Here is an 18,997-nt window from a genome sequence, read left to right on the forward strand (position 1 = left end):
ATTCTCAGCACTGCTGTGACACTGACATGGTGGTGGTGTGTTAGTGTGTGTTGTGTTGGTATGAGTGGATCAGACACAGCAGCGCTGCTGGAGTTTTTAAATACTGTGTCCACTCACTGTCCACTCTATTAGACACTCCTACCTAGTTGGTCCACCTTGTAGATGTGAAGTCATCTTCTGGACCTTCATCAGTGGTCAGTTGGCGCTGTTGGCTTGATGTTTTTTGTCTATTTAAAACCAATTTCACCTGTGTGAAAAATACGTAGAATTGCCCCCACAAACCTAATAACTGGTTGGCAGGAACGTTTAAATCAACCGTTTGCAATAACTTGTGTTCTTTCACACTGTTGTGGATCTCAATGGGATTCAAGAAAGAACTTTGACTATTAAACTTGCTTGTATGCTTTGAACCCTCGTCCTGATGCATAAACCAACGGCACTATAGGTCACAAACTTACAGCCGGACGTTCTCCTTCACGATTTTTTGATAGAGAGCAGAATTCATGGTTCCATCGATGATGACAAGTTGTGCAGGTTCTGCGGGAGCAAAGCAGCCCCAGACCATCACACTACCACCACTATGTTTGACTGTTGGTTTGATGGTCTATGCTAGATGTAACAGGACCCATGTGTTCAGTCCTCATCAGTCCACAGAATACTGTCCCAAAAGTCTTGGGGTCATCTAGATGTTTTCTGGTGGTCTGCACCTTGGATGCCATCTATACCCTTTGTTATTGTGAAATTGTTGACCCTGACTGAAGCAAATGATGCCTGCCGTTCTTTAGATGTTCGTCTGGCTTCCTTTGTGACCTCCTGCATGAGTTGTTGATGCGTTCTTGTGCTATTTTGGTAGGTTGGCCACTCTTGGGAAGGTTTACCTTCATCAGTGGTCACAGGACGCTGCCCACGGGGCGCTGTTGGCTGGATGTTTTTGGTTGGTGGACTATTCTCAGTCCCGCAGTGACAGTGAGGTGTTTAAAAACTCCAGCAGCGCTGCTGTGTCTGGTCCACTTATACCAGCACAACACACACTAACACACCACCACCATGTCAGTGTCACTGCAGTGCTGAGAATCATCCACCACCTAAATAATACCTGCTCTGTGGTGGTCCTGTGGGGGTCCTGACCATTGAAGAACAGCATGAAAGGGGGCTAACAAAGCATGTAGAGAAACAGATGGACAACAGTCAGTAATTGTAGAGCTACAAAGTGCTTCTATATGGTAAGTGGAGCTGATAAAATGGGCAGTAAGTGTAGAAACAAGGAGGTGGTTTTAATGGTATGGCTGATCGGTGTAATTCCATAAGTACTTGTTTTTTTTTTTACATCTCAGCTCTTCTTTGATAGGTCTGATACATTATGCATGATTGTATACAAGTAGCCAATGTTTAGGCCACCCTGGTAAAGCTTTTTATCACACGGTAAGCACAATAAGTGACTCCTTAATTGGGCTGTTTGGTTAAAAACATTTCCTGGAAGCTGCTGACACTCAAACTTAGCTCCTGACAACCGTTCGCTCTGCGTTACTGCACTGCAGGAGACTGAAGACTGGCTTAAGGCTTTCAGGGTTTTTTTCCTCCTCCAGCACTGGTAGATTTTTATTACAGGATTATGTTTAAATCAGTAACAGGACAGGCAGCACTTTCCTCAGCTGCAGGAAACTATAGTGCACCTTCCAGGACTTGCTCGTCCTTAAGCTTCGGGACTAAGAACCTAATCAAAAGACTTCAAGGTTTGATGCTGGACCTCTGTGGGCCACTGCAGCGTTGATATTCTACGAGGCACCAGTGTTCCATGTGCTTACATTTACGGCATTTAGCGACTTACAGCACTGTGACAGTATATTATCTAAGCAATTGAGGGTTAAGAGCCTTGCTCAAGAGCCCAACAGTGACACCTTGACAGTGGTGGGGCTTGAACCAGCGACATTTTGATTACTAGTCCAGTATTTTAACCTCTAGGCTACAACTGCTGTCACAAGAAGGCCTGACAAGATTATATTGTCTATTTAAAACCAATTTCACCTGTGTGAAAAATGGAATTGCCCCCACAAACCTAATAACTGGTTGGCAGGAACGTTTAAATCAAACGTTTGCAATAACTTGTGATCTTTCACACTGTTGTGGATCTCAATGGGATTCAAGGAAGAACTTCGACTATTAAACTTGCTTGTGTGCTTCGAACCCTTGTCCTGCTGCATAAACCAACTGAGCTATAGGTCACAAACTCATAGCCAGACATTCTCCTTCAGGATGTTCTGATAGAGAGCAGAATTAATGGTTCCATCAATGATGACAAGTTGTCCAGGTTCTGCGGGAGCAAAGCAGCCCCAGACCATCACACTACCACCACTATCTAGATATAACAGGACCCGTGTGTTCCAAAAGTCCTGGGGTCATCTAGACCACCTTGCAACTCTCGCATGAATGCCATTTATACCTTTTGTTATTGTGAAATTGTTGACCCTGACTGAAGCAAATGATGCCTGCAATTAGATGGTTAAAAACTGCTGATCAAAATGGACTTGGGTCCAAAACAACAGTGCTAGGTTATAAAATAGCCTCAGACTTCCATAAACTGCAAGTCTAAATGTGTTGGCATACTGTAATCCCTCAACGTGAAGTGTTGATTTTAAAATGCACTCTTTGCTTATACTGTATAATCACAAAGATGATAAATAGATAAACAGGGTAGAATTTCTTTTAAATGTCTCTGAAAGTCTAAACAGCTCTGTGTCATGTAATCAGATGTTTAACTCGATCTGAATAAACTACCTGAATCACAAACAGGCAGTTTAAGCTCCAAAGTAATTATTTATTCCAATCACTACTGCATACGTCCCCCTGCTGAACCGGATTCAATTAACATCTATTTACCAAACTGAATCTACAGCTGTACCTTCATCTGGTGCTCAATTATTGGTAAATACTGTGACTTTACAGCAAATACGTGGAGACGTCTTTGAGGACAAGGGCCGGGCAGGAACAAACTCCGGATCCACCACAGGGCATGATCACACTTAGTGGCAGTAATCGTTAAAAATCCCTGCATATTTTGTTAGTTTATTTTTAGATAGAAGATTAGGATCTGTTAACATTTATTTCATATTTGTCTGTGTGTATTTATTCCAAGGAAAACTGCTAGAAACCAATGTGGTAGCACATGTAGTCGACAGGTAAGGGAGGAAAAGGACCGACCACAGCCTGAGCAGCAGTTAAACTTGAGATTGACCCAAAGTGTCTCCAAAAAATTAAGTAACATTCCGCCTCTGCTTGCTGATTTACCCTCAAGTCCATGAGCCTCAGCTGTTCCTGGTGTTTCTAATTATTACCAAGGGTATAAAGTACCCTTGTGTGTCTGTCCTGTTGTAGTGATTCATATTGATTCATGCACCTAGGTTTAGTTTAGTCTTTGTCCTTGTTTGGTCAGTATTTAGTCCATGAGTCGTGCCTTGTTTCTTTGTTTGTGTTAGCTGTTAGCCATTATCTTAGCATAGGTATTAGCATTCTTAATTTTTTTTCTAGTTTAGGTAATAGAGTAGTCTAGGAATCTGTTCTGTGTATACAGGGTTAGCATTATAATCTAGTTAGAATTTAGCAATAGCTACACTATAGGGCAGTTGTAGCCCAGTGGTTAACGTACTGGGCTAGTAATTAAAAGGTTGGTGGTTCAAGTCTTTCACTGCTAGTTTGCCATAGTTGGGCCCATGAGTAAGGCCCTTAACCCTCAACTGCTTAATTAGTTAGCGTAAGAATTCGTTTCCTTGTCCTTGTGTAAATACACCAATCAGCCATAACATTAAAACCACCTCCTTGTTTCTACACTCACTGTCCATTTTATCAGCTCTACTTACCATATAGAAGCACTTTGTAGTTCTACAATTACTGACTGTAGTCCATCTGTTTCTCTGCATACTTTGTTGGCCCCCTTTCATGCTGTTCTTCATGCTGGTCAGGACCCCCACAGGACCACCACAGAGCAGGTATTATTTAGGTGGTGGATCATTCTCAGCGCTGCAGTGACACTGACATGGTGGTGGTGTGTTAGTGTGTGTTGTGCTGGTATGAGTGGATCAGACACAGCAGCGCTGATGGAGTTTTTAAACACCTCACTGTCACTGCTGGACTGAGAATAGTCCACCAACCAAAAATATCCAGCCAACAGCGCCCCGTGAGCAGCGTTGTGTGACCACTGATGAAGGTCTAGAAGATGAGCGACTCAAACAGCAGCAATAGATGAGCGATCGTCTCTGACTTTACATCTACAAGGTGGACCAACTAGGTAGGAGTGTCTAATAGAGTGGACAGTGAGTGGGCACGGTACTTAAAAACTCCAGCAGCGCTGCTGTGTCTGATCCACTCATACCAGCACAACACACCACCACCATGTCAGTGTCACTGCAGTGCTGAGAATCATCCACCACCCAAATAATACCTGCTCTGTGGGGGTCCTGTGGGGGTCCTGACCGTTGGAGAACAGCATGAAAGGGGGCTAACAAAGCATGCAGAGAAACAGATGTACTACAGTCAGTAATTGTAGAACTACAAAGTGCTTCTATATGGTAAGTGGAGCTGATAAAATGGACAGTGAGAGTGGAAACAAGGTGGTGGTTTTAATGTTATGGCTGATGAGGGTATATCCTCTGTGCTTGTGTTCTGCTTTCCTTCCTAGACATTGTAACAAATCTTTTATTTGTACTTTTGTATGTTATTTTTTTCCATTTTAAACGTCCCAACTTTTCTAAAAACAGGGTTTGTGTGTATTTTAGTAATCTGCCAACAGAAATGCTTTCTCATGTACCTGTTCTATCCGTGCTGGTAATACTTAGTAAACTGTTTGCAGGACATCAAACACAACACACTCACACAAAGCAGCCAGTCCACCTTCTGCATGTTTTTTACAGTGGTGGTAGTAAAATAAAAAAGTTAGTACAGGGTTAAATGTTTGAATCAAACCCACATCTCCAGCATCCACGTTGTTGTGTGGAACCCATTCTACGTCGTGTTTGATTAAACTGGATCCTAATTTTATTTTAGTTTATTTATTTTATTGCAGTTTAACCTTGCTTTTGTAGCGGCTAAACAAAGAAGTAAAAATCAATTTACAAGCTGTACATAAGCCAGTTATAGACAGCGACTCCGGAAGAATTGTCTTGGACGTAATTAGATTAGAACACACCTTAGTACGGTTTTGGTCCAACACTGATCATACTGTATGATGAGTAAACGTGGACAGACTGCAGATACAGACAAAAGAATAGAATGCAGAATTACTGAGTAATTTATATTGTCTATAAATGCAGTAGATTGTTCTGTGGTAGAAACAAGGAGGGTAGGACCTCTTTGTAAAATCAATCGATTTATTTCCTCAGCCAGTGAAGCAGTGTGGGGGGCAGTAACACCGTTAGTGCATTACAGAGCGTTATAGATTACATGGCCATGAGTAAGAGGACAGCTGACCGTACACTTGCTGAGCATCCCAAAGAAAATGAATGATATGGAATAAATAATGAAGTTTTTTTCACTCCAACATGTGTTTTAAGTGGCAATATAGTGAGTGTTAAAATTCTGTTATGAAAGCTAAATACACTGATCAGCCATAACATTAAAACCACCTCCTTGTTTCTACACTCACTGTCCATTTTATCAGCTCAACTTACCATATAGATGCACTTTGTAGTTCTACAATTACTGGCTGTAGTCCATCTGTTTCTCTACATACAGTACAGGCCAAAAGTTTGGACACACCAGCCAAAAGTTTGGACACACCTTCTCTTCAATGTTTTTTCTTGATTATTTTTATTTTCTACATTGTAGATTAATACTGAAGACATCCAAACTATGAAGAATTATGTAGTGAACCAAAAAGTGTTAAACAAACCAGAATATGTTTTATATTTTACCAACTCTACCTCTGCACAACCCAACTGATGGTCTCAAACACATTAAAAAAGCAACAAATTCCAAAAATTCACTCTAGACAAGGCACAAACATTCATTGAAAACCATTCCAGGTGGAAACCTAATAAAGCTGGTTGAGAAAATTTCAAAGAGTGTGCAAATCTGTCATTAAAGCAAAAGATGGCTACTTTGAAGAATCTAAAATATAAAACATATTCTGGTTTGTTTAACACTTTTTTGTTTACTACATAATTCCATATGTGTTCCTTCATAGTTTGGATGTCTTTAGTATTAATCTACAATGTAGAAAATTTAAAAAAAATTAAGAAAAACCACAGGAATGAGAAGGTGTGTCCAAACTTTTGGCCTGTACTGTACTTTTTTAACCTCCTTTCATGCTGTTCTTCAATGGTCAGGACCCCCACATGACCACCACAGAGCAGGTATTATTTAGGTGGTGGATGATTCTCAGCACTGCAGTGACACTGACATGGTGGTGGTGTGTTAGTGTGTGTTGTGCTGGTATGAGTGGATCAGACACAGCAACGCTGCTGGAGTTTTTAAATACCACGTCCACTCACTGTCCACTCTATTAGACACTCCTACCTAGTTGGTCCACCTTGTAGATGTAAAGTCAGAGACGATCGCTCATCTATTGCTGCTCATCTATTGCAGACCATCAGTGGTCACAGGATGCTGCCCACGGGGCGCTGCTGGCTGGATATTTTTGGTTGGTGGACTATTCTTAGTCCAGCAGTAACAGTGAGGTGTTTAAAAACTCCAGCAGCGCTGCTGTGTCTGATCCACTCATACCAGCACAACACACACTAACACACCACCACCATGTCAGTGTCACTGCAGTGCTGAGAATGATCCACCACACAAATAATACCTGCTCTGTGGGGGTCCTGACCATTGAAGAACAGCATGAAAGGGGGCTAACAAAGCAGTGAATTCCTGGTTGTGTCCCAAACAGCATCATATGTGTGATATAGTGAGCCACTCCACCATTGACAGAGCACTAATCAGGCCTGTCCTTTAAAACTATGCTTCTACGGAGCTTCAAAATCAAGGGATCAAAATCCCTTAAATGTTTCTCCAGACATTAAATCCCATTAGAGAAGACCGCCGGCTCTGCAAAACTAGCGCAGCACAGGGGAAAAAAAAAGGTGTTTGACCCACGAGAGGTAAAGTCTGGGACACGAACAGGGCATTGAGCTGAGGGGGTAAGAACATGTAGAGGGGAAAGGCAAGTAAATAGCTGATTGATTAATTAATGCTAATAACATCCTTGGCAGAGGAGAGATAAGTGTAAATAAATTAGTACCCTGCAGTAATATGGACCGAAAAAGTTTAGCCGAAAAAACAACATTGCCATCTACAGGCTGAAGGAAAACACAAGGGCAATACTTACAGGCCAATACTGCCATCTACTTTTCACATTAGAACATACCTGAGAGGAGAAACGGAATATTAAATTCATTCCACAGAACCTTGTATTGGATTTAGATTTTATTGGTAGTTTATAGCGTGGTTGTGTTCGATTGCAGGAATATAAACAGATCATGGTGTGGAAAAACTTTTTACTGACCCCTCCTGCCCCATGAATGGAGAAATAATCATCCTAAAGAATAATAATAGAATGTCTCATCATATCAATTAGGTGATTAGTCAGAATAACTGTTTTGATTTGCACATCTTTTTTGCCAAGAGGATAAGTGAACATGTGCCACCAAAATGTCTCGACAGCATGTGCAGTCTTTATTTCTTTCCACCCAGTAATTATGCCATGTATGAATAAAGATAAATCTTGATATTTTAAGTATTATCTCATCTTCTAGTGTAATTTTGATTGGGCCCCACCATATAAATATTAACCTATAAAAATTAATAAAACTGCTGTTTTGAAATAATGACAATAAATGCTGGTCAAATAATAATAATAAAAATTGACACAGTGACCCATTTGTAAATATTAATGAACGAATTACATTTATATTATTTAGCATTTATTACTTGATAAAAAAACAACTTTTTGCTTTTCATGGTCAAGAAAAATCACAATTTTATTTTTTATGTTCTTTATTACGTAGCTACAGACAAAACATCTTAATCTATATACTGGAACAAAACAAGTAACAGTGTACAGCTGACATTTTTCTGAAGAATTGTATCCAAAAGCTGACCATCATATTTGTTCTACTACCTCCAGATGTGTTCCTCCTCTTTGAGACACTTTGTCGAGACTTTTTGTTGAGACTCTTTGAGACTTCAGAGCATCAGAACAGTAGATTTGTGTCCATGTCCTCTGTGGGTGTTAAATCAAGAAGAAAAGAGAGAAATCAATTATTAACTTAGGTGCAGTGAATATAATGTACAATGATAGGGGGTTTAGCATCTACTACATATTTTAAGTTCAAAATGTGGACAAAATTTAAAAAAAAATATGTAAAGTATATAATAGAACTGTGGTGTCATGTTGGCAAATAGAGGTTGTACAAAGTACTAAATGGAAAGGTGCCAAAAATGTGTTTTTCTTAATTAAATAAATTCACTTTATATTTTATATTTATTCAGTTAGTTTAAGAATAACATAAAACTAACCGACCATAGAGACATTTTTATTTATATAGTTATCCAGGACAGAGGGTGGTGCGATCAGCTGAGTGCATCGTCCGGATCAAGGTCCCTGACCTGCAGCCTAAAGATGGTGGTCCAAGGCCCAGAGGAAAGTGAAGGACTCCAACCATCCCAATAATTAACTTTTTTCTTTGTTGCGGTCAGGGAAGCGATTTTGCTCCCTGAAGACCAACACAGAAAGGATGAGAAGGAGCTTTTTTACTGCAAGCTATTCGGGCCCTCAAACATAATAGCAACTAGGACTATCGTAACACATACCGATACATGTGTGTGTAAACAATCAATACTTCCACTGTTTTGTACACCATTATGTTTACATTTGTACATCCATCCCGGCAGGCGGACGGACGGACGGACAGACAGACAGACAGACAGACAGACAGACAGACAGACAGACAGACAGACGAGTGGGTGGATAGAGAGACGGACGGACGGACGGACAGACAGACAGACAAATTTTCTTTTTACTTAATTACTTATGTGGCCAAGCACTTACCAAAGCATTTTACTGTCAGTTATACCATGTATGAATATGATAAATAAACTTTGATTAATTTGATGTTTTGTTACCCAGGGTAATAATATATCTGGAGCTAACTCAGCTCAGCTGCAGCTCTTGACATTCCTATATCCCACACTGTTTATATTGTTGTCCCACAATTCTTTGCTCTGTTTGTTTTTCCATGCCTTATAAGTGGACAGCACCGGAGTGGAAATGAAATTTCAGCCCTCGACAGATTGGTCACTGCTCACCCTGTCTGACATCTCTGAGCCGTAAGTAATAAAGCCGAGAACAGCTGACGGGATCTGTAAACAGTTTTTAACCCTCCGTGTATATGAGGTTAAACCTCTCCATCACGCTACTGTTTATTTTGGGTATGGAAAATATATAAGGGTGGGTGGAGGTATGTTTTTTTTAAAGGGCTATTTAGGTAGTCAAGAACAAAATATAAAGTACCTGACACAAACTTGGATTACAATTTTAATTATAATCATGAAGGTTTAAGTCGCTGGTGTGAAATTGACCCCAAAGGTAGAAGCTGTATGTAAATTTAAAGATCGCAGGAGGCTTAGGCAGGTTAAGCAGTTTGATCTTCTCTTACCATCCTTGATGCTGAAACAATGACACCACTCTCTAAACGACAGCAGCTTGTCCTCGTCTGCATCACATTGGTAGAAAAACACCGAAGCGCAGTGCTCCAGGGGAACCAGAGGAGCACGAAGAGGAGCGAGCTCAGAGTGAGACAAGAACCTGAAAAACAGGAGCCGTTAGATGACCACTGTGAATGAAAGGCAAGCAATAAACATTTAAGTCCCTACACAGTACAATGTACCTGTCTGATGGATGCTGGTCCAGTTGTGCGAACTGCCAGTGCACTGGGTAGATGTACATGTGGTAGTTCTTCTCAAAGTTCAGAGCTAACAGCTCTGCAGGTTGATCACCTACATGGAGATTCCTCTCACTCTCATATATCTTCTGGACCTAACAGGGACACACACAATTCAGATACACCGATCAGCGATAACATTAAAACCACCTTGTTTCTACGCTCACTGTCCATTTTATCAGCTCCACTTACCATATAGAAGCACTTTGTAGTTCTACAATTACTGACTGTAGTCCATCTGTTTCTCTGCATGCTTTGTTAGCCCCCTTTCATGCTGTTCTTCAATGCTGGAGTTTGTAAATACCGTGTCCACTCACTGTCCACTCTATTAGACACTCCTACCTAGTTGGTCCACCTTGTAGATGTAAAGTCAGAGACGATCGCTCATCTATTGCTGCTGTTTGAGTCATCTTCTAGACCTTCATCAGTGGTCACAGGACGCTGCCCACGGGTCGCTGTTGGCTGGATATTTTTGGTTGGTGGACGATTCTCAGTCCAGCAGTGACAGTAAGGTGTTTAAAAACTCCAGCATGTGTCTGATCCACTCATACCAGCACAACACACACTAACACACCACCACCATGTCAGTGTCACTGCAGTGCTGAGAATGATCCACCACCTAAATAATACCTGCTCTGTAGTGATCCTGTGGGGGTCCTGACCATTGAAGAACAGGGTGAAAGGGGTCTAACAAAGCACACAGAGAAACAGTGGACTACAGTCAGTAATTGTAGAACTACAAAGTGCTTCTATATGGTAAGTGGAGCTGATAAAATGGACAAAATCAGTGTAAATAACATTTTCCCACGTCTGAATAGAAAGCTGTAATAGGATTTAATAGGATTAATCAGCACTTTGAATCTCTGCTTGGCTGTTAGGAGATCCTGTTGGTTGAGCTGCAGCAGGACGTTCTTTAACCAGTCCCTCATACGCAGTGGAAACTGTACCAGCTCCGCCTCAGCACATGGTGGAATAACTGAAAAACATACAAACACATCTACTTACATACAGAGCATGACCAGCTGTGGATAATGAACTGAGGATTGTGAAAATCAGGGGTGTCCAAACTTTTCTTGTTGGAGGCCAGATGTAGTAAAAATATGCAAACATGGGGTCAGGGACTCTTTTGTAATAAAACTAATAAAAAAATAACAGAGCTTCCTGATTTATAATAATTCCACTTCCTTTTTATTTGAGGGATTAATGATCTGTCGTCAACAGTGCCAATTTCACTCACCACTTAATAATCCTAATGAGAAGATTAATATACTTCCTTAAATTAAACATACCCACTTCCCTGTGAACTCCCAGCGCACCTGAAATCCTCTGCATTTGCGTCTAGTTTTTGTGTCTTTGGAGCCGCCGCGTTTATCCAATAATTGGGGAACATTAATGTAGGTGTAACAGTTATGTTTTAAGGCAGGGGAAAGAAGACGAGGAGCATTTTAGATTGGTTTTGACATTTGACATTTAGGATCTGAGATGTGTTGTCTTAAAAATGTCCCAACAAAAAGTCAACTGGTTAAAGAAGACTAGTTATTACTTGAGTAAAAAACTGAGTGGTTTTGGCTACTCTTATTACACCACAAATAATCAAGTTTGTAGATTAAAAACAGGTTAGCTTACATTTGCAAGAACCGGCGTAGTCAAGATGCAGTCTGTGTCCTTTTTTGCTGCCATCGAGGCTGCACTTGGTGGCGAACAGCTGGCAGGACGAATCGTACGTCCGGTTATCAGTTCCACAAACCTACAACACAAAAGTATTCGGACACCTGACCATGAGCTGCTTGGACATCCTGTTTAAAAAACAAATAGTTGTAAAATAAAGTGACCTACAGGTGATCTTCAGTATTAACAACAGCCACTGTTGTAGGAGGGCTTCTCATAAGGCTTTGAAGTATGTATGTGGGGATTTGTGGCCCTAAACTGTTGCTGCAAAGCTGGAAGCATTTAATTGCCGATAAATAATAGATTTACTCACTCACTCACTTTCTTTACCGCTTATCCAATCAGGGCCGCGGGGGGGTGCTGGAGCCTAGCCCAGCTTTTCAATGGGCGCAAGGCACACAGTAACACCCTGGACGGGGCGCCAGTCCATCGCAGGGCACACACACACACACACACACACCTATAGGGCAATTCAGTGTCTCCAATTAACCTGACGGAGGAAACCCACACAGACACGGGGAGAACATGCAAACTCCGCACATAAAGGACCCGGACCGCCCCGCCTGGGGATCAAACCCAGGACCTTCTTGCTGTGAGGTTCAAAATAAATTCAAATGTGGACCAGTCAGCAGCACACGACATTATAAAAACGTAAACAGTGGTAGCCTGGTGGTTAAGCTGTTGGACTATTAATCGGAAGGTTGCTGGTTCAAGCCCAACTGCCACCGAGTTAACTCCCACCTTAGTCCTCAAATGCTTAAATTAGCCTAGAGCTTAAGATAGTGGACTAGTAATCAGAAGGTCGCTGGTTCAAGCCCCAGCACTGCCAGGTTGCTGCTGTTGGGCCCTTGAGCAAGGCTTTTAACCCTAAGTTGCTCAGACTAACTGTCACAGTACTGTAAACACTGTTATGCTCATGTCATGTACAGAAACACAGTGGCCTTACTTTTTAATCTAGAGTAAAACTTGGACCATAGATCTCAGCTTATAGTTAAAATTAGGTAAATCCTCAAGCACTACATGCAGCCCTTCAGCTCCATGGCACCCGGCAATACAGAATATTATATAAGCTCTTAAAGAATGAATAACTAAATAAAGGCTTACAGGACGGGATGACTTTTCATGTGGAAGGATTTTTAAGTGTTGAACATGAATTTTTGATCACATGGTTTGTGCCATTAATGTACGAATTTCACCGCTTTGTCAAATGTAAATGTAGGCTAATCATAATTCATACAGCAAATGATTTCAATTAGCGTGAGCTTGTTGGACGTGCCATTACAAAACCACGGGCATTAATTTGGAGTCCCACTCGCTCTTTTCAGCTTTGAGAGCTCTCTCTCTTCTGGAAAAGCTTTTTACATATGTCCATATTTGTGCAAATTATACACCGATCAGCCGTAACATTAAAACCACCTCCTTGTTTCTACACTCACTGTCCATTTTATCAGATCCACTTACCATATAGAAGCACTTTGTAGTTCTACAATTACTGACTGTAGTCCATCTGTTTCTCTGCATGCTTTGTTAGCCCCCTTTCATGCTGTTCTTCAATGGTCAGGACCTCCACAGGACCACCACAGAGCAGGTATTATTTAGGTGGTGGATGATTCTCAGCACTGCAGTGACACTGACATGGTGGTGGTGTGTTAGTGTGTGTTGTGCTGGTATGAGTGGATCAGACACAGCAGCGCTGCTGGAGTTTTTAAATACCATGTCCACTCACTGTCCACTCTATTAGACACTCATTCCTAGTTGGTCCACCTTGTAGATGTAAAGTCGGAGACGATCGCTCATCTATTGCTGCTGTTTGAGTCGGTCATCTTCTAGACCTTCATCAGTGGTCACCACTGTTGGCTGGATATTTTTGGTTGGTGGACTATTTTGAGTCCAGCAGTGACAGTGAGGTGTTTAAAAACTCCAGCAGTGCTGCTGTGTCTTATCCACTCATACCAGCACAACACACACTAACACACCACCACCATGTCAGTGACACTGCAGTGCTGAGAATGATCCACCACCCAAATAATACCTGCTCTGTGGTGGTCCTGTGGGGGTCCTGACCATTGAAGAACAGGGTGAAAGCAGGCTAAAAAAGATATGTACAAAGTGCTTCTATATGATAAGTGGAGCTGATGAAATGGACAGTGAGTGTAGAAACAAGGAGGTGGTTTTAATGTTATGGCTGATCGGTGTATATATAATGCATCCTGTGGTTAAACCTCTGTACTCACCTGGTCAAACTTTCCAAGACTTGAAGAACAATCTGCAGGTTCCTGACAAACACAGACGGGCGTTTTTTCATCCTTCAGCTCACACGTTTTTCCTCTTTTACAGTGGACATTTCTACACGGATCTAAACAAAAAATAAAGAAACGTTTTATGGACTTACACGGAAAGTATTTGCTTTTGATTTTGAGTCTAGGGAACCGTTTTTGATGTTGATCTGGACACGTGTTTTGGCTGGAAGATCAGCCTGTTTTTAGTTTCTTGAATTAAACTGTCATGGTATTTATGGAGTCCATGATTCCAAGGGCTTTTGGAGGAACAGCCCCACAACATCACAGACCCTCCACCATACTAAACAGCTCATGTGAGCTTCTTCCGAGTGGTCATTCATCTTTTTAAACTAATCCCACCTTGAGTGTTTGTTGCCAAGAAGCTCAATTTTTATTTCCTCTGATTATTGAACATGGTTCCAGTCCCAGTGGCATTTAGCAAACTCCAGACTCTTATGTTAAGATTGCTGAGAATGACCCAACACCTAAATAATACCTGCTCTGTGGTGGTCCTGTGGGGCTCCTGACCATTGAAGAACAGGGTGAAAGCAGGCTATGTAGAGAAACAGATGGACTACAGTCAGTAATTGTAGAACTACAAAGCTCTTCTATATGATAAGTGGAGCTGATAAAATGGACAGTGAGTGTAGAAACAAGGAGGTGGTTTTAATGTTATGGCTAATCTGTGTACACCCCAATAGATTTTTAGGGGTGTCAATAATAGCTGCATGTGTGTTTTGTTAAAAATAATAATTTCTTGATAATACATGTTGGATTTTTCTCATTATTTCAGTAGATTAAGTTAATTTATCTAAAGTATAATTTCCTATATCTTGCTTTACTCAGTTCTACCAGTGGTGCCAATATTTGTTGAGGGGACTTTATATAAAGACTGTACATTCTTCAGTTTAGGCAGAACTTAATCCCATCCTAATGCCTCCATAAGCCCAGTAGCTGAGATGGCAAGCGGTTTGTTTGGCTAGCTGCTCGCTCTTCTGTGATAGTGTGTGTTGGTGTAATAAAGAAACTCGAGCTCAGCAGATTCCTGATCAGTCCGGAAATCACTCACCATTCGGAGCTGCCTGTCCATCGATTCCGGCTCTGTGTTTGGTTTGTGATGTGGGTCTGATTCTGGGGAAAAGATCCATCGCAGCTCTGATCTGCACTGGGTTCAGACCTAATAGAGAAGTCTGTGGAGAGCAGCAGAAAAAATGCATGTAGAACGATATAAGAGCATAAACTTTACAATTAAATATACACCGATCAGCCATAACATTAAAACCACCTCACTGACGATTTTATCAGCTCCACTTACCATATAGAAGTACTTTGTAGTTCTACAATTACTGACTGTAGTCCATATGTTTCTCTGCATGTTTTGTTACCCCCCTTTCATGCTGTTCTTCAATGGTCAGGACCCCCACAGGACCACCACAGAGCAGGTATTATTTAGGTGGTAGATCATTCTCAGCACTGCAGTGACACTGATGGTGGTGGTGTGTTAGTGTGTGTTGTGCTGGTATGAGTGGATCAGACACAGCAGCACTGCTGGAGTTTTTAAACACCTCACTGTCACTGCTGGACTGAGAATAGTCCACCAACCAAAAATATCCAGCCAACAGCGCCCTGTGGGCAGCGTCCTGCGACAACTGATAAAGGTCTGAAGATGACCAACTCACACAGCAGCAATAGATGAGCGATCGTCTCTGACTTTACATCTACAAGGTGGAGCAACTAGGTAGGAGTGTCTAATAGAGTGGACAGTGAGTGGACACAGTATTTCAAAAAATGTTTAATGGAATGCCTCTGGCCTCTGGCACCACTAACGAATGCCTATATGGACAACAAGTGAATTGTTCACGGGTTCAAGTGCTGCAATTACGAACTCTGCTGGCTGATCAATGGTGCCTCCATTTAGCAAACTCCAGGCTCTTGTGTTTGTGGTTGATAAGAGGAAAGCCTTATAAATAATCATTCGGGACAGAGCGACGTCTGATAATAGTTGACCACCAAGGTGATTTTTTGCCTCTCTTACCATCCTGTACATTGTGAATGGGGCAAAACAAACAGAGGTCTTGGTCTGGACAACATTTGGCGTATTCACGGGTTGAAGTGCTGCAATTACGACCTCTGCTGGCTGATCGATGGTACTTGCAGAGATAACAGGAATTGGTGCGTGACTCTCTGTGCACGATACGGATCTCCATTTGAACCCACCTTGTGCAGGTGAAAAGAAGCGGCCAGGAGTGGAGGTCTGCAGCAGGAGAGGTAGCGAAATGCAATCGGATAATTGGATATGACTAGATTGGGAGTTGGTCCAGTCCTCACCCTTCCTGATTAGTTAGATGTTGTGTGATCAAGGGTATTGACAACAGCTTAATGAAAAAAAAAAACAATGGATATAAAATCTTAAAAGTAATTTGTCCATAATACATAAGGATGACATGCTTACCCATTTCCAATTCTTTCTTTTCCTGTGTGTCGTTTCTGCTGTGTTGACTGTGATATCTGCCTTTATCTCAAGATCTTGGTGTTGACCATCCTCTGTGGGGACCTGGTCATTCTGCACCTTTATCAGATGGTGTCTCTTTCTTTTCTTCTTGTCCTTGCTCTTAGCATCAATGGTGCTTTCATTTTTTATCTCCTCTGTTTGTTTTTCTACCAGTTCTGTACTATTTCTGTCATCTTGGAGCTCTGATTCTTTGTTCCCTTTGTCTCGGTCTTCACCTACATTGTTCGGGTCGTTTAAAGACCATTGTGGATACGTCGGAACCGTTGGGTCTGCTGGAGTTTCTTGGATTTCATCTTTGGGATCCTCTGGGTCTTGGTTGGACTGTTGATAATCATAGTCCATCATGGCTGTGGGAAGAACGTCCTCCAGAGATTTGTTTGCATCCATTTTTGTGTCTTTATGACCCACCAAAACCTGGACAGACAGTGGAACATTTTCCTTAAACTCACTTTGAAAAGCATCTGTTGCCTCACTATTAGAATCATATTGTAAATCCAAAGGTATTTCTAAATCAGTACTGCTTACGACTTGTTCTTTTGGTTGCTCCCACTGTTCTTCCTTTTGAGAAACCCTCGTCTCCGTTATTAATCCTGTCACCTTTTGTTTGTCTTGACCATCATCTTCATTGTCTTCCTCCACATCCTGTAGAAGTTCAGTAAGCGCCTCTTCACTTAAAAGAACAGCAGTTCTTCGCTGATCTTCATCAGATACGTCTGGAGCTCCTGAGATTAATTGCTCTGCTAGCTCTCCATCATCTGAGGTCTCTTTGTTCATGTTTTCATCGTCTGGTTCTCGACTGCTTGCCTCGAATGGGAGGAAAGTTGGCAGAATGGAATATTTGCCCTCATTAATCTGTGCCGTCTTACCCTCCTAGACAACAAATAATGAATTACTTCAAAGCTTTAATCTAAAGCAACTAACAGTACTGTAAAAGTATATTGTTTAAGGGCCTTGCTCAAGGGCCCAACAGTGCAACCTGATAGTGGTGAGGCTTGAACCAGCGCCCTTCTGATTGCTAGTCCAATACCTTAAACACTAATGCCCATATTGCTTGCACTGGAACTTATTTTAAACATTGTAAACCATACAAAACTCACTCTCTCACTCACTCACTGTCTTAACCGCTTATCCAATCAGGGTCATGGGGGGTGCTGGAGCTTATCCCAGCTTTTCAATGGGCGCAAGGCACACAGTAAGATCCTGGACCGGGCGCCAGTCCATCACAGCCATACAAAACTGCAACTTCTTATTTAAAAAGTGCCAAATCACTTTTACAGTGGGATTATTACAAGTGAAATGCATTATGTAACTTGTTTAACTGTGTAACTCTCACAGACCTGTCCATTGTATGCCAGCATTGCTCATTCATTCATTCATTCATGCCTAATTCATGCGCCTTGCTGCGCTCCTCAGGATGCCACCACACCAGTCCACCACTGTGGACAGCTAAAGCTCACAGTTTAGAATCTCAGCTGTGCTATTAACCTAGCCGGGCATCTTTAAGGCACACAAGGGAGGTCAAAAGGCTCACTATGAACAAAATACAATCATAGAAAGTGTTGTTTTACTTACTGACACTGATAACGATGCCAACAGGAAGAGACACTGGAGAAAAACCTTCATACCTGTAAGCAGGTCAGAAACATGACGGTGATTCTACATCCTCATAAAATTGTATCGTATTCTTGAACAACTTCATGTTATGGCATACTGAGAGTAAATCTACTGCTGTATAAGCTGTACTAATTGGCTTAATAATAAATGCTTTATGGTATTTTAAATAAGCTGTATGAACAGACACTGTAACTAGTTGTTTAGGAATGTTTAGTTAGCACTTTACCAGCCAAACGTAGCTGTAAATGACACTTAAAATTGTGAAATAAATCATGTTTTATGTATTACTAGCAAAAAAGCTGCTCGTATATATTCGTATATAATACGGCCAAAAGTATGTACACACCCCTTCTACTTATTCAATTCACTTTAAGCTTAATTTTTTCTATATTTTTGTAGTTACTTCTATTTTGTACTTTGTTTTCTTTGTTTTCTTCATTATTTGGTACTAATGTGACCAAAGTGAAGTTCTCTCTGCTGTTCTCACACCAAACAGTGTTCATCAGCATGCCGACCATCCGTCCGCCATCCCAACCCTGGACCAAAACCATCTAGGTTGTCAAGACGACATGCCAAGGAAAACCACCTCGCTCAGAATTGGCATTTCAAACCAGAGGAGCAGAGCAAACATCGGAAGCTAGCAGACTGGAAAAAGAGACACGGCTGTGCACACAAACGTCTCTACTGGATCAGAGAGACAGCGGACCTCTGCTGGATCAGTCAAAGAGGACAATGTGTGTCTAGATGGGGGCCACATGGGGACATTGTTCAGATAGGCAAACATGAACAATCAACAATGTCTTTGTGGTGAAGTAGCTCAGTCATGCACTGGTTTGGTGGAAAAAATGCATCTTTTTTAACCGGAGTAAAAATATTACAAGAATTAAATCTATTTCAATCTAGTTGGCATTTATTACTTTGTATGGACATGAGATTGGATTTACATTCGCAGCATTTAGCAGATGCTTTTATCCACAATTATCACTGAATACAAT

The 18,997-nt window shown here is 41.4% G+C and overlaps 1 protein-coding gene across 1 annotated transcript; it reads right to left on the bottom strand.

Annotated features, from left to right (window-relative positions):
• Positions 1–7,983: 7,983 nt before the first annotated feature.
• Positions 7,984–18,011, bottom strand: sparcl1 (SPARC-like 1). The gene is made up of 10 exons (XM_062995390.1): positions 17,961–18,011; positions 16,797–17,258; positions 16,329–16,751; positions 14,946–15,066; positions 13,832–13,953; positions 11,556–11,676; positions 10,784–10,905; positions 9,876–10,024; positions 9,645–9,793; positions 7,984–8,209 (listed from the first exon to the last, which is right to left on the bottom strand). Exons 1-10 carry the CDS (start codon positions 18,009–18,011, stop codon positions 8,181–8,183), a joined length of 1,749 nt encoding a protein of 582 aa, XP_062851460.1. The 3' UTR covers positions 7,984–8,180.
• Between the last annotated feature and the right edge of the window lie 986 nt (positions 18,012–18,997).

Source organism: Trichomycterus rosablanca, chromosome 5, assembly GCF_030014385.1.
Source record: "Trichomycterus rosablanca isolate fTriRos1 chromosome 5, fTriRos1.hap1, whole genome shotgun sequence".
Taxonomy (NCBI): Eukaryota; Metazoa; Chordata; class Actinopteri; order Siluriformes; family Trichomycteridae; genus Trichomycterus; species Trichomycterus rosablanca.